Genomic DNA, 14,962 nt, shown 5'->3' with positions numbered 1-14,962 from the left:
TGCATAGCAATGATAGGAGAGACCATGTGAGGTTATGACAGAGCCAAGTGACTTGGTGTATAGCGAGAATAAGAGAGGGCCTAGAACAGAGCCCTGGGGGACACCAGTGGTGAGAGCGCGTGGTGAGGAGACAGATTCTCGCCACGCCACCTGGTAGGAGCGACCTGTCAGGTAGGACGCAATCCAAGCGTGGGCCGCGCCGGAGATGCCCAACAGAGGGTGGAGAGGAGGATCTGATGGTTCACAGTATGAAGGCAGCCGATAGGTCTAGAAGGATGAGAGCAGAGGAGAGAGAGTCTTTAGCAGTGCGGATCCGTGATACAGAGAAGAGCAGTCTCAGTTGAATGACTAGTCTTGAAACCTGACTGATTTGGATCAAGAAGGTCATTCTGAGAGAGATAGCGGTAGAGCTGGCCAAGGACGGCACGCTCAAGAGTTTTGGAGAGAAAAGAGAGAAGGGATACTGGTCTGTAGTTGTTGACATCGGAGGGATCGAGTGTAGGTTTTTTCAGAAGGGGTGCAACTCTCGCTCTCTTGAATTTGATTGCATAAACTCCTCCATGCTAATGAGGAAACCACTAGTTATGGATGTCGTATATCTGGTGTGACAAGAGATGAAAATAATCTGCCCACTCCATCAAGCAATGGGGACAGCAACACAGGGCATTCACGGGACCTCATGGAACCATGGACCACACCTGCAGAAACTGGACAACAGGGGGAAGCAGAGGAGATACCTATCATAGACTTCTCCCAGCTGACGCTTGACATGCCACCTACGCCGCCTCAAGTGGTAGAAACAACCAGCTGGTATCATTAAGTAGAATCAGCCAACAGTAACACGGAAGCAGCAGAATGGGAGTTAGTAGTGCATGACCTAGATTTAGAATAAGAAGCTTCCATTTAGACACAGGTCTAAGATTACATAATAAGCAATCTTGTCCCCGTTTAAGCACTCAGTGTAAGCAGGTAAGACTAGTGTAAGAATCTACAGTTATTCACTCAGTGTAAGCAATCTACAGTCCCCGAGAAGCACTTTTGTCTAGCAATACAGTCCCCTTTGTGCACTCAGTGTAAGCAATCTACAGTCCCCGAGTAAGCACTCAGTGTAAGCAATCTACAGTCCCAGAGTAAGCACTCAGTGTAAGCAATCTACAGTCCCCTTTGTAAGCACTCAGTGTAAGCAATCTACAGTCCCCGAGTAAGCACCCATGTAAGCAATCTACAGTTATGGATGTAAGCACTCAGTGTGCAATCTACAGTCCCAGAGTAAGCACTTTAATAATCTGCAACTCCATCAGCAAGCGGGGACAGCAACAGCAGGGCAGTGTCAGTGTGAAAGTGTGGTTTAGCCACAGCTCCAGAAACTTGCGAACTTCCCCTGTAGAAGGGTATATAAAGAGAACAGAGATCACAAGAGAGGCATGATCCTCACTGACATATGAGACAGACTTCATATGGAGAATCATCATAGGTACATTTACTATTGCACTATACGCTTTTTGTTAGACTAGAACCATATTTGAAACATATGACACCTCTTGATCACAGACAAAGCGGCAGTCAAACAGTGAGACATCAAGTACAGATGTGATTAGCAATACAAGGAAACAGCCAAGTACCAGTTACAATATATTGATTGAGTCTATAGACAGAGTTGGAAGTGAATAGTATGAGGATATATGCTTTTTGTTAGACTAGAACAATATTTGAGAACTGGATAATTTTACTATTGCACTATACGCTTTTTGTTAGACTAGAACAATATTTGAAACACAGGGGTCTTGACACCTCTTGATCACAGACAAAGCGGCAGTCACACAGTGAGACATCAGGTACAGATGTGATTAGCAATACAAGGACACAGCCAAGTACCAGTTACAATATATTGAGTCCATACACAGAGTTGGAAGTGTATTAAGATATTGGAATTCGGAATCTAGCGTTAGTGCTGTGAGAATACCAATTACAGGAAAGTGACCAAGGGGATGAGCATTTAAGGTAATTGAACTATTTTTGCTATTTAGTCAATATTGTTAGAAGTGTTAACGCATTTAAAGTTTTGCAATATTATCTGGCATAGCTTAAAGCATTAAGGATTGATTGAGCATTATTGATGTATTAGGAAACTGTAGAACCATTGAATTGTAATAATGTGTATAAGACAAAAAACAGAGTGACTTTAATAAAAGCTTGAAACTTTGACAACTAGGCCAGATTAACGATCTGGAGAGCAAACGCATTTAACACTCTCACTGAACAGAAAGTGACCCTGGTTATAGGTTAAAGTGATTGCACTAAAGAATAATTGGGGCGGCAGGGTAGCCTTGTGTTTAGATTGTTGGACTAGTAACCTGAAAGGTTGCAAGTTCGAATCCCCGAGCTGACAAGGTACAAATCTGTTGACTGACTTGCCTAGTAAAATAAAGGTAAAATTAAATATAAAAAAATGTCATTGTGTGGACAATAATATATTTTTAGGAGAGTCAAAATATATAACAATACTAGTTTCCAAGTGACTACTAGCTGACGAGCATAATAATCAATAGAAGAAGTTATTAGGTATTGATATATACAGAGGTAAAAGAGACTTGAAGGTAAGGAAATATAGGAGGAATCCATAACACTCAGAATATTTAAATAGGAGTATATCTATCCAAGACCTCATACTAGACCGGAAAATAAGGGAGTGACAACGTGAACGAAGGAACAAACCCAACTCACGCCAAGGGCCATTACGAACAAATAGAAGGGTTGGTAGGGCCGCACGCCTAGGCCCTTGTTACACAGCAGTAACTAAAATCCTAAAGTACTCTGCCCAGCCAGAAGACGGGGTAGAGGCATTTGCTGCAGGTATTGGGCAAAAGTCAGCACCGTGACACTGTTAATGAGGAAACCACTAGTTATGGATGTAGTATATCTGGTAATGAGGAAACCACTAGTTATGGATGTAATATATCTGCTAATGAGGAAACCACTAGTTATGGACGTAGTATATCTGGTAATGAGGAAACCACTAGTTATGGATGTAATATATCTGCTAATGAGGAAACCACTAGTTATGGACGTAGTATATCTGGTAATGAGGAAACCACTAGTTATGGATGTAGTATATGGATGTAGTATATCTGCTAATGAGGAAACCACTAGTTATGGAGTAATATCTGGTAATGAGGAAACCACTAGTTATGGATGTAGTATATCTGGTAATGAGGAAACCACTAGTTATGGATGTAGTATATCTGGTAATGAGGAAACCACACTAGTTATCTGGAATGAGGAACCACTAGTTATGGATAGTATATCTGGTAATGAGAAACCACTAGTTATGGATGTAGTATATCTGCTAATGAGGAAACCACTAGTTATGGATGTAGTATATCTGGTAATGAGGAAACCACTAGTTATGGATGTAGTATATCTGGTAATCCACTAGTTATGGATGTAGTATATCTGGTAATGAGGAAACCACTAGTTATGGATGTAGTATATCTGGTAATGAGGAAACCACTAGTTATGGATGTAGTATATCTGCTAATGAGGAAACCACTAGTTATGGATGTAGTATATCTGCTAATGAGGAAACCACTAGTTATGGATGTAGTATATCTGCCAGGAGCAAAAATGGTGGGCAAAGATTTGAGTTATTCACAATGTATTCTGAATGTGAATGGGGGAAAACTCAGGGGAGTAACCTCCATTTCCAGGTTGCTTATGAGAGCATTTCACACTACTTTGGATTATAATTGTAAGGCTCGTTTGAATGTCCTGGTTAATATAATGTTTGTGTCATCGCAAATCAACCTCTGTACTTAAAACACACTTAAACCAGTAAAATGCCCTTTGGCTTTTCCATCAGCCTGACAATGAGGGTTTTTACACTGTTTGCCAAATTGGCCCATTGTTTCACCTAACAACAAATATAGGAAAATAGCTCTGTGTGTTGTACAATAGCCTATCCATCAAGGAACAGTTCTCTGCACATTGAGCAAAGTAACCCTAGAGTAAATCAAGCAGACAATAACACATTATAAACATCAATTTGTTGCGGATGTTGGATCCAACGTGGAGCACGGCATAACTGTCTTTACCAGAGTAATGAATGAAGAAACACTTTGATTGTTGTTGCATGTCGTGATGTTTGTCATTTGACTGGAATTCAGAAAATGATTTCCTGGATCAGCTGATGATAGATGAACATGTGACTAACTAAACAGCTACAGTATTAAGTATGTGTAATTATTGAAGAACTGCGTTAATGACAGTATCCATTTGGGTATTTTTTATTTCACCTTTATTTAACTTCTTATGGCAGGGGCAGTATTGAGTAGCTTGGATGAATAAGGTGCCCAGAGTAAACTACCTGCTCCTCAGTCCCAGTTGCTAATATATGCATATTATTAGTATATTTGGATAGAAAACACTCTGAAGTTTCTAAATCAGTTTGAATGATGTATGTGAGTATAACAGAACTCATATGGCAGGCAAACACCTGAGAAAAAAATCCAACCAGGAAGTGGGAAATCTGAGGTTGGTCGATTTTCAACTCAGCCCCTATTGAAGATACAGTGGGATATTGGTCATGTTGCACTTAGTCCGCCCCATCCCGCATGCGGGATCGTGACTACAGCCTCAAGCTCATTACCATAACGCAACATTAGCGATTTCTAAAAATTGCAAATGAAATGAAATAAATATGCCTGCCCTCAAGCTTATCATTTTCTTAACAATCCTGTCGTCTCAGATTTTCAAAATATGCTTTAGAACCAGAGAAAATCAATAATTTGTGTAAGAGTGGTGATAGCTAGCTTAGCATTTAGCGTTAGCATTTAGCACGCAACATATTCACAAAAACCAGCAAAGGGATCAAATAAAATAATTTACCTTTGAAGAACTTCAGATGTTTCAATGAGGAGACTCTCAGTTACATAGCAGATGTCCAGTTTTTCCTGAAAGATGCTTGTGTAGGACACAACGTTCCGTTTTGTTACTATGCATTTGGCTACCGAAACTAACCGAAAATTCAGTCACCTAAACGTCGAACTTTTTTCCGAATTAACTCCATAATATCGACTGAAACATGGAAAACGTTGTTTGAATCTATCCTCAAGGTGTTTTGTCATATATCTCTTCATTGAAATGCCGTCCCTGGAAGCGTGCATTCTTCTCTGATTCGGATGGAAAAATACTGGTAGTTGACTTTTGCGCACCAATTTCCACGCAGACACCGTGCGGGACACTTGGTAATTGTAGTCTCTTATGGTCAATCTTCCAATGATATGCCTACAAATACGTCACAATGCTGCAGACACCTGGGGGAAACGATAGGAAGTGTCCGTTCATTCCTGTCGCATTCACAGCCATATAAGGCGATCATGGAAAACGTGCCTCCAGAAATCCTGTTGATTTCCTGGTCGCTCAAACATCTTGGTTTTGCCTGTAGATTTTGTTCTATGGCACTCACAGTGAAAATCTTTGCAGTTCTGGAAACATCAGAGTGTCTTCTTTCCAAAACTATCAATTCCAAGCATAGTCAAGCATCTTTTCGTGACAAAATATTGCGCTAAAAACGGGCACGTCTTTTTATCCAAAAATGAAATACTGCCCCTATAGGACTAACAGGTTAAGGCTTCCACTAGATGTCAACCATCTTTAGAAACTTGTTTGAGGCTTCAACTGTGAAGGGGGGCTAAATAAGAGGGAATGAGTCAGAGGTCTGCCAGCAGCCACGAGCTGGTTACGTGCATTCACATGAGAGGTAGCTCTCGTTCCATTTGCTTTTCTGAAGAAAAAAAAGTTCTGTTAAAAACATCCTTAAGATGTATTCTATTCATCGTTTGACATGTTTCTACGGACTGTAATGGAACTTTTGACATTTCGTCTGCAACTAGTGAAAGCGCTTCGTGAGTTTTGATTTGTTTACCAAACGTGCTAACAAAAGTAGCTATTTGGAAATAAATTATGGACATTTTCGAAAAAATCTAACATTTATTGTGGAACTGGGATTCCTGGGAGTGCATTCTGATGAGGATCATCAAAGGTAAGTGAATATTTATAATGTTATTTCTGACTTCTGTTGACTGCACAATATGGCGGATATCTTTTTGGCTGGTTGGGTCTCTGAGCGCCGTACTCAGATTATTGCATGGTTTGCTTTTTCCGTAAAGCTTTTTTGAAATCTGACACAGCGGTTGCATTAAGTAGAAGTTTATCTATATTTCCAAGTATAACACTTGTATTTTCATCAACATATATAATATATCATTTGATCTCTATTTCTACTTTTTGTGAATCCTATCTTTGGCTGGGAAATGGCTGTGTTTTTCTGTGATCTAACATTAGTTATCCTGGGAACTAACATTACTCTGAGACTAGTTATCCTGGAGGAAGACAAAGGAGAGGGATCCCACAGTAGTTTTCTGTTATTGGTGTAGAGGGGATGACAAAGGAGAGGGATCCCACATGTGGATAGGAACATACAAATTATCATTATTACTGGAAAATATTAATTTAAAATCCAGGAATTTTACAACTTTAGCTCTCTAGGTCATGCAAGTAGGCTACAGTAGGTTGTAACTCTCTAGGTCATGCCAGTAGGTTGCATCTCTCTAGGTCAAGCCAGTAGGCTACAGTAGGTTGTAACTCTCTAGGTCATGCCAGTAGGCTACAGTAGGTTGTATCTCTCTAGGTCATGCCAGTAGGCTACAGTAGGTTGTATCTCTCTAGGTCATGCCAGTAGACTACAGTAGGTTGTATCTCTCCAGGTCATGCCAGTAGGCTACAGTAGGTTGTATCTCTCTAGGTCATGCCAGTAGGCTACAGTAGGTTGTAACTCTCTAGGTCATGCCAGTAGGCTACAGTAGGTTGTATCTCTCTAGGTCATGCCAGTAGACTACAGTAGGTTGTAACTCTCTAGGTCATGCCAGTAGGCTACAGTAGGTTGTATCTCTCCAGGTCATGCCAGTAGACTACAGTAGGTTGTATCTCTCTAGGTCATGCCAGTAGGCTACAGTAGGTTGTATCTCTCTAGGTCATGCCAGTAGGCTACAGTAGGTTGTATCTCTCTAGGTCATGCCAGTAGGTTACAGTAGGTTGTATCTCTCTAGGTCATGCCAGTAGGTTACAGTAGGTTGTATCTCTCTAGGTAATGCCAGTAGGCTACAGTAGGTTGTATCCAAGTGGAAACAATTATCAATTTAATTTGTAAAGTGTTGAATTTGGTCAACAACAAAATGAATGGCTTATTTGCTACGTGAAGTTTACTTGAATCAACGGAAGTTTCGTAATGCTTAAGTTGTTATGTGGACACGTGACATACCGACAACTTTGATTAAAACACTATATGAGTTGTCTCCAGATCGATATGCATATTCATGCTAGTAGCTTAGCATCTCTCTCCATTGAATACAGGCGGTTGACCACAAGAACCCTCATAGAATATAAACAATAGATTACAATAAAAAGATGAATCCACCAATCCAAAGACAGGATAGGAGGAGCTTGACAACCCGCAGTGCCGCTTTGTGGACATCAACTCCCCTTGTTATGGCGGAGAGACATCTTGTCATTATATCCATAATCTTTGGTGTAGCCAACCCAAATCTCACATGGCACTATTGGGGGGCACGGTGTGTAGTAAAACATCACTACACGAAAATCACTACATGCAGTGCTCCCCAGTCTGCGGTCAGCAATTCTCAAATATATATGTTAAGTCACTTTTTGGAAACGGAACGAAGAAAACAAGGGGTAGCTTGCTCTACGGTCGTCTGATTCTAGACATCAGTCATCCTCCCAGGGCCCTCCGTTGAAGAGGTATTGACCAGCCAACTGCGAATATCCAAAATTAAAAACAAATTTAAGGCGGTACTTACTGGTGTTAATCAGATCTCCTACCTCCACCTCTTCATCTTTCAATGTGACAGTAATCTCCCCTTCCTTCTCCACTCCAAAAACTGCATCCTCCTCTTTCCCTTCCTCTTCTTTTACTGTAACATCCTCCTCTTCTTTCACTGAAACGTCTTCCTCTTCTTTCACTGAAACGTCTTCCTCTTCTTCTTTCACGGCAACAGCTTCACCCTCTACTTCTTGTTTTACTGTGACATTCTGCTCTTCTTTATCAGGAGGAGAGCAGCTTAGTGGCCGCATGGTCAGAGATGTTAGCTAGCTAGGCTAATGCTAGCTGACTAATAACTACACCGAAAATATGAAATTAAATCGGGTAACTAACTACACGATAGAAGTGGGTTTAAAACACAGTGGCTAATATACACTAAATAATAATAATAAATATACACGTCTAAAGATCTTTATTGTTTCGTCTCTGTTGTCTATCAAGCTACCGAGGTGTCTGACCAACGAGCTGTTGCTGCTGATGAAAGAAGCGTTCCGTCCACTACATTATACGTCACACCAACAGCATCGGCTTAAAGTCCCAGACCGCCATCTGCTGACTGGAGTGGGTAACGCAGTTGAGTAAAATGTTTATTTTATCTTCAGATAACAAGTTAAAGTGTAGGAAGAATTAGTTTTAACTCACCAGTGTAACAATACAGTGTGGTTAAAGACTTAGTAAGCTAGTTGTAGTCACTTTATGGTTACCTATAAGAACAAACAGTTATGTTTTTGCGTTATTACATATTTATTAACTTATTTTGTGACTCTTCCAAACTACACACAATGCAGTATTTCTCAACGTCATATGGATGATCTTCTCTGTGCTACTGAGTTTGTTTGCCAGTGTAACGGTGTAACGAACATGTTTAAAATATTTGTATCCTCTATTTAACGAGGCAATTAATTTAAGAACAGTGCCTTAGACCGCTGCCCCGCTCGTGTGATAAAGGTATAGGATTCTGGGTAATCCACAGCAGATTTATGGAGAATTTGAAAATTGAGTGGTCCTGGGATAGCAATGTATAAAATTGACATTACATCATTAAATCCACGTTTTAAATCATACATTAGCGATTTATGTTTTAGTAACTACTGTTGTTGGTTTGGTGTCAAGTCAGCCTCTCTTTATATGTTATTTGCCAAATCTCTGTTTTCCATGTGGGTTTTATGCTAAAGATCCCTCTTTCAAATTGGTATCTAACTGGAAAATGCATCTTCTTTTAGGAGTGCTATTTTTACCCTGTCGACTACTGATCATTCATCCACACTGTGTGTCTCATCAATGCAGGTCATTTATGACAAATGTATAAAGTACACGTTTTATAAACTCATGAACACCTGCGAGTTTATCAGCCCGGTTTTGTTAGTTTAGGTGTATTATACTTCTTCGCCAGCAGAGGGGGACTTTGAGTAATATTTCAGGTTAATTTGATAATTTTATTATACTAAAATGGATGACAGTTTATTCTGATGTAGTGAATATGAGACACATGGAAATAATGTATTTATATTTATTATAGTAAATTAGGAATTAGTAGGAATTGTTAAATCCACTATTCGATCACAATGACTTTGATAGACATTTCAACAGTTTTTTTGTTAGTATATTACAGGGCAGATGAATGTAGAATTGCTGTGGGAGTGGTATTTCCGTCTTCAAGAGAGCGAGAGTTGCACCCCTTCTGAAAAAACCTACACTCGATCCCTCCGATGTCAACAACTACAGACCAGTATCCCTTCTTTCTTTTCTCTCCAAAACTCTTGAACGTGCCGTCCTTGGCCAGCTCTCCCGCTATCTCTCTCAGAATGACCTTCTTGATCCAAATCAGTCAGGTTTCAAGACTAGTCATTCAACTGAGACTGCTCTTCTCTGTATCACGGAGGCGCTCCGCACTGCTAAAGCTAACTCTCTCTCCTCTGCTCTCATCCTTCTAGACCTATCGGCTGCCTTCGATACTGTGAACCATCAGATCCTCCTCTCCACCCTCTCCGAGTTGGGCATCTCCGGCGCGGCCCACGCTTGGATTGCGTCCTACCTGACAGGTCGCTCCTACCAGGTGGCGTGGCGAGAATCTGTCTCCTCTCCACGCGCTCTCACCACTGGTGTCCCCAGGGCTCTGTTCTAGGCCCTCTCCTATTCTCGCTATACACCAAGTCACTTGGCTCTGTCATAACCTCACATGGTCTCTCCTATCATTGCTATGCAGACGACACACAATTAATCTTCTCCTTTCCTCCTTCTGATGACCAGGTGATGAATCGCATCTCTGCATGTCTGGCAGACATATCAGTGTGGATGACGGATCACCACCTCAAGCTGAACCTCGGCAAGACGGAGCTGCTCTTCCTCCCGGGGAAGGACTGCCCGTTCCATGATCTCGCCATCACGGTTGACAACTCCATTGTGTCCTCCTCCCAGAGCGCTAAGAACCTTGGCGTGATCCTGGACAACACCCTGTCGTTCTCAACTAACATCAAGGCGGTGGCCCGTTCCTGTAGGTTCATGCTCTACAACATCCGCAGAGTACGACCCTGCCTCACACAGGAAGCGGCGCAGGTCCTAATCCAGGCACTTGTCATCTCCCGTCTGGATTACTGCAACTCGCTGTTGGCTGGGCTCCCAGCCTGTGCCATTAAACCCCTACAACTCATCCAGAACGCCGCAGCCCGTCTGGTGTTCAACCTTCCCAAGTTCTCTCACGTCACCCCGCTCCTCCGCTCTCTCCACTGGCTTCCAGTTGAAGCTCGCATCCGCTACAAGACCATGGTGCTTGCTTACGGAGCTGTGAGGGGAACGGCACCTCAGTACCTCCAGGCTCTGATCAGGCCCTACACCCAAACAAGGGCACTGCGTTCATCCACCTCTGGCCTGCTCGCCTCCCTACCACTGAGGAAGTACAGTTCCCGCTCAGCCCAGTCAAAACTGTTCGCTGCTCTGGCTCCCCAATGGTGGGACACACTCCCTCACGACGCCAGGACAGCGGAGTCAATCACCACCTTCCGGAGACACCTGAAACCCCACCTCTTTAAGGAATACCTAGGATAGGATAAAGTAATCCTTCTACCCCCCTTAAAAGATTTAGATGCACTATTGTAAAGTGGCTGTTCCACTGGATGTCATAAGGTGAATGCACCAATTTGTAAGTCGCTCTGGATAAGAGCGTCTGCTAAATGACTTAAATGTAAATGTAATGTAATGTATTTATATCCCGTCACTACTGATCATTCATCCATACTGTGTGTGTCCCATCATTGCAGCTTTGGAAATAAATTAACTATCCATTCATTGCACCTTCCTGTGTTGACTCACTGACTTGAGAGACCAGGAAGATCACACTAGCTAAACGACAGAGGAAATCAACCTGCTTGCTCCTTTTTGTTTTGTTAGTTTGGTTCAAAATGGTCTCGGTGCTGGTTGGCTTTTTTTGTTGTTGATACAATTGTCTGGAAAGAGCCAATGCTTCAGGAAGCTTTGTTTCCCCATCACTACTTTTCAGCATGTTTTCTGTGAATTAGACTACGGGAGTTTTGTAACTTTTTCCACCTTGGCTTACTGTTAGTTGGGTTCTAACTGGTCTCCGGTAGTTGGTCTCTGCCGACCATAACCGCGCTGGTTGGTTATGCTGTTTAGGCTCATAGCTAGTTGGCTAAATAGCTGCATATTGCTAACGTTAGCTGATAGCTAGTTGGCTAAATAGCTGCATATTGCTAACGTTAGCTGATAGCTAGTTGGCTAAATAGCAAACGTTAGCTGGCTGGCTAAGATAACAGCATGTAGCTAACATTCTTTGATATTTGGATAGATGGTGTTATGTTTTTCCAAAACGTTGGTTTACTTTAAACACTCAAGTCATGAGTGCAAACGATTAGTTTAATTTAAAGTTCTACATTTTAAATGATTTCGGTTGTAGTTCACATCACAGGGAATAGGCTGGTCCTCCATATTACTTCACACCTGACTTTGGCATTCTCCTGAATTCTGATTGGTTTAATGTAATAACTCCAAATATACAACTGTGAGGTGTTACTTTGCATTGGGAAAAATATTTTATTTATCTTTTTATAAACAATACAAAACATACAAACGACAACATCATACAAACATGAAGTACATCACACCTGCCCAGACCCACTAAAACACACCTCCATCTCCATTAACTACATCAGACCCACTAGAACACACCTCCATCTCCATTAACTACATCAGACCCACTAGAACACACCTCCATCTCCATTAACTACATCACACCTGCCCAGACCCACTAGAACACACCTCCATCTCCATTAACTACATCACACCTGCCCAGACCCACTAGAACACACCTCCATCTCCATTAACTACATCACACCTGCCCAGACCCACTAGAACACACCTCCATCTCCATTAACTATATCACACCTGCCCAGACCCACTAGAACACACCTCCATCTCCATTAACTACATCACACCTGCCCAGACCCACTAGAACACACCTCCATCTCCATTAACTACATCACACCTGCCCAGACCCACTAGAACACACCTCCATCTCCATTAACTACATCACACCTGCCCAGACCCACTAGAACACACCTCCATCTCCATTAACTACATCACACCTGCCCAGACCCACTAGAACACACCTCCATCTCCATTAACTACATCACACCTGCCCAGACCCACTAGAACACACCTCCATCTCCATTAACTACATCACACCTCCAACTGTCAGTTGGTTGCATGAATAACTATGATTACTAAATGTTACATAATTGTAAATATGAAATATCAAAACCAAATGTACACCGCTTTGTTAATATGTATTGGCAATACTTCACTTAATGGTCAGGCATGGAATAATAAAACACATATTTTGTCAGGCTGAATGTTTGAAATATGAGGTGATTTGAATCATGCTTCTTCAGTAGTGGAATTAAGACAATTAGCACTTGAATGTTGTCAAAACATACTGGAGTGATGTCAGATTGTTAATCAAATTTATTATAGACTCAATTTATTAAACTGCGTCCAGGCTGCAACGTTGAAATTAAGATGTTTTAAAGTCATTGAAAAAAAAGCGACCTGAAAAGACAATCTCAACTTTCACTTTCAACCGAACATATATTGGTCTTCGGGCATCTTTTTAATGACATTTTGGGGTGTCCAAATCAATAACCAATATGCATTAACAGTTTGATAAATTGAAAATCATAACATTTAAACAAACGCGCAACAATAACCATTTTACTTTTTAAAACAAGCTCCACAAGCACCAGAAACTGTTGTTTTGACAAGTAGCAATAAATCACTGATATCGATTAGAAATCAGGTTGTACATGATGTTGGAACTAACACACACAAAAAAACACCTGGAAATGGAAGATATCTTTTACCTCACTGGTTAGAGGACAACCTGCAGAAGACAGTCAGCTACATTTAGGAGTGATGCATTAAATTTAGGGGTCGCTAAACAAAGGAACGCAACACTTATTTGTCATCACTCATCGATATCACGTTGAAATCAATTGTGCCGAGAGGGGGGAGATGAGGCTGCAAGTCCTGTTAAAACTAACACAGCAAAAACCACACGGAATCTGGGAGTAATGTGTACATCACTGGTTAGAGGACAATTAGGAGAAAACAGCCAGATACATTTGGAAGTGTTGCATATTGAATGAGGTGGGTCACCAACGTGGTAAGTGGAACAACTCTTTTTTTGTTAGTCACTTTTTGTGACCAATTCAGGCCTAGATTTCCCCCCTGAGGCTAATATCCATATCATGTTGAAATCAATAGAACAGAGGACAAACATTTAGGGTTCTACATTGTGACGTCATTAAAATACTTCCTCTACAATGTTAAAACATTCTACATTGTGACATCATTTCATTTATATCATGAAACAACTCCTTCAACTATGTATTTTCTGATGTTTAATCAGAGATCTTTTATCAGAGTATCTCTTGTCACATTTATCACAGCTATGAGGTTTCTCTCCTGTGTGTGTTCTCTGATGTGATACCAGGCTGTTTGACTGAGTAAAACTCTTCCCACATTGAGTACAGCTATAAGGATTCTGTCCTGTGTGTGTTCTCTGGTGCAAAGTCAGCTGGCTAGATGTAGTAAAACTCTTCCCACAGTGATCACAGCTGTAAGGTTTCTCTCCTGTGTGTGTTCTCTGGTGTATTGTCAGACGACCAGATGAAAGAAAACTCTTCCCACATTGATCACAGTTATAAGGTTTCTCTCCTGTGTGTGTTCTCTGGTGTACTATCAAGCTGCTTGAGTGAGTAAAACTCTTCCCACATTGAGTACAGCTATAGGGTTTCTCTACTTTGTGTGTTCTCTGGTGAGATTTTAAATGTCCTGACGAAACAAAACTCTTTCCACAGTCAGAGCAGCTAAAAGGTTTCTCTCCTGTGTGGATTCTCTGATGTCTTTTAAGGTCTGCCGAGGAGGTGAATTTCTTCCCACAGTCAGAGCAGCAAAAAGGTTTCTCTCCTGTGTGGCTTCTCTGGTGTAGTTTCAGTGAATCTGATCTTAAGTAACTCTTCCCACAGTCAGAGCAGCAGTGAGTTTTCGTTTTGGGTCTCCGCTGGTGTTTCTTCAGGTGTTTTGATCTGGATCTGGAGAGACTCTTCACTTTCTTGTCAGCATCATGAGGTTGTTGAGGCTCCCCAGAGGATCCACGATAGTCCCGTCTCTCTCCTGTGTGAACAACAAAGTCAGACAGATGATTAAAGGCCCACAACAGCAGAAGTCCACTGTAAAAGGTGATGCCAACAGCGTAGCTATGATGTTGTACAACTGTTGTCTGTAATGAATGTTAAAATGATTATTTGACAATTGTCTGCACTGTTTATTTTTTTAATTTTTTTTTAAATCACATGAGAAGTAACATCGATGAGTGTAGGCTAGAAAGTTATTACAGTTGCTGAACCCCTAAGCAGTGAGTGTAGGTTATTACAGTTGCTGAACCCCTAAGCAGTGAGTATAGGTTATTACAGTTGCTGAACCCCTAAGCAGTGAGTATAGGTTATTACAGTTGCTGAACCCCTAAGCAGTGAGTATAGGTTATTACAGTTG

General features: G+C 41.4%; 1 protein-coding gene across 1 annotated transcript in view; it reads right to left on the bottom strand.

Annotated features, from left to right (window-relative positions):
* LOC127927061 (zinc finger protein 271-like) overlaps window positions 1-14,962 on the bottom strand; it is a 31,318-nt gene that overhangs the window by 3,108 nt on the left and 13,248 nt on the right. Inside the window, 2 exon segments of the mRNA XM_052512703.1 lie at window positions 7,875-8,163; window positions 13,791-14,584. Coding sequence (XP_052368663.1) covers window positions 7,875-8,163; window positions 13,791-14,584 — 1,083 coding nt within the window.

The sequence above is a fragment of the Oncorhynchus keta genome, unplaced genomic scaffold (assembly GCF_023373465.1).
Source record: "Oncorhynchus keta strain PuntledgeMale-10-30-2019 unplaced genomic scaffold, Oket_V2 Un_contig_925_pilon_pilon, whole genome shotgun sequence".
NCBI lineage: Eukaryota > Metazoa > Chordata > Actinopteri > Salmoniformes > Salmonidae > Oncorhynchus > Oncorhynchus keta.
This window is presented reverse-complemented; position numbering and strand designations above follow the sequence as displayed.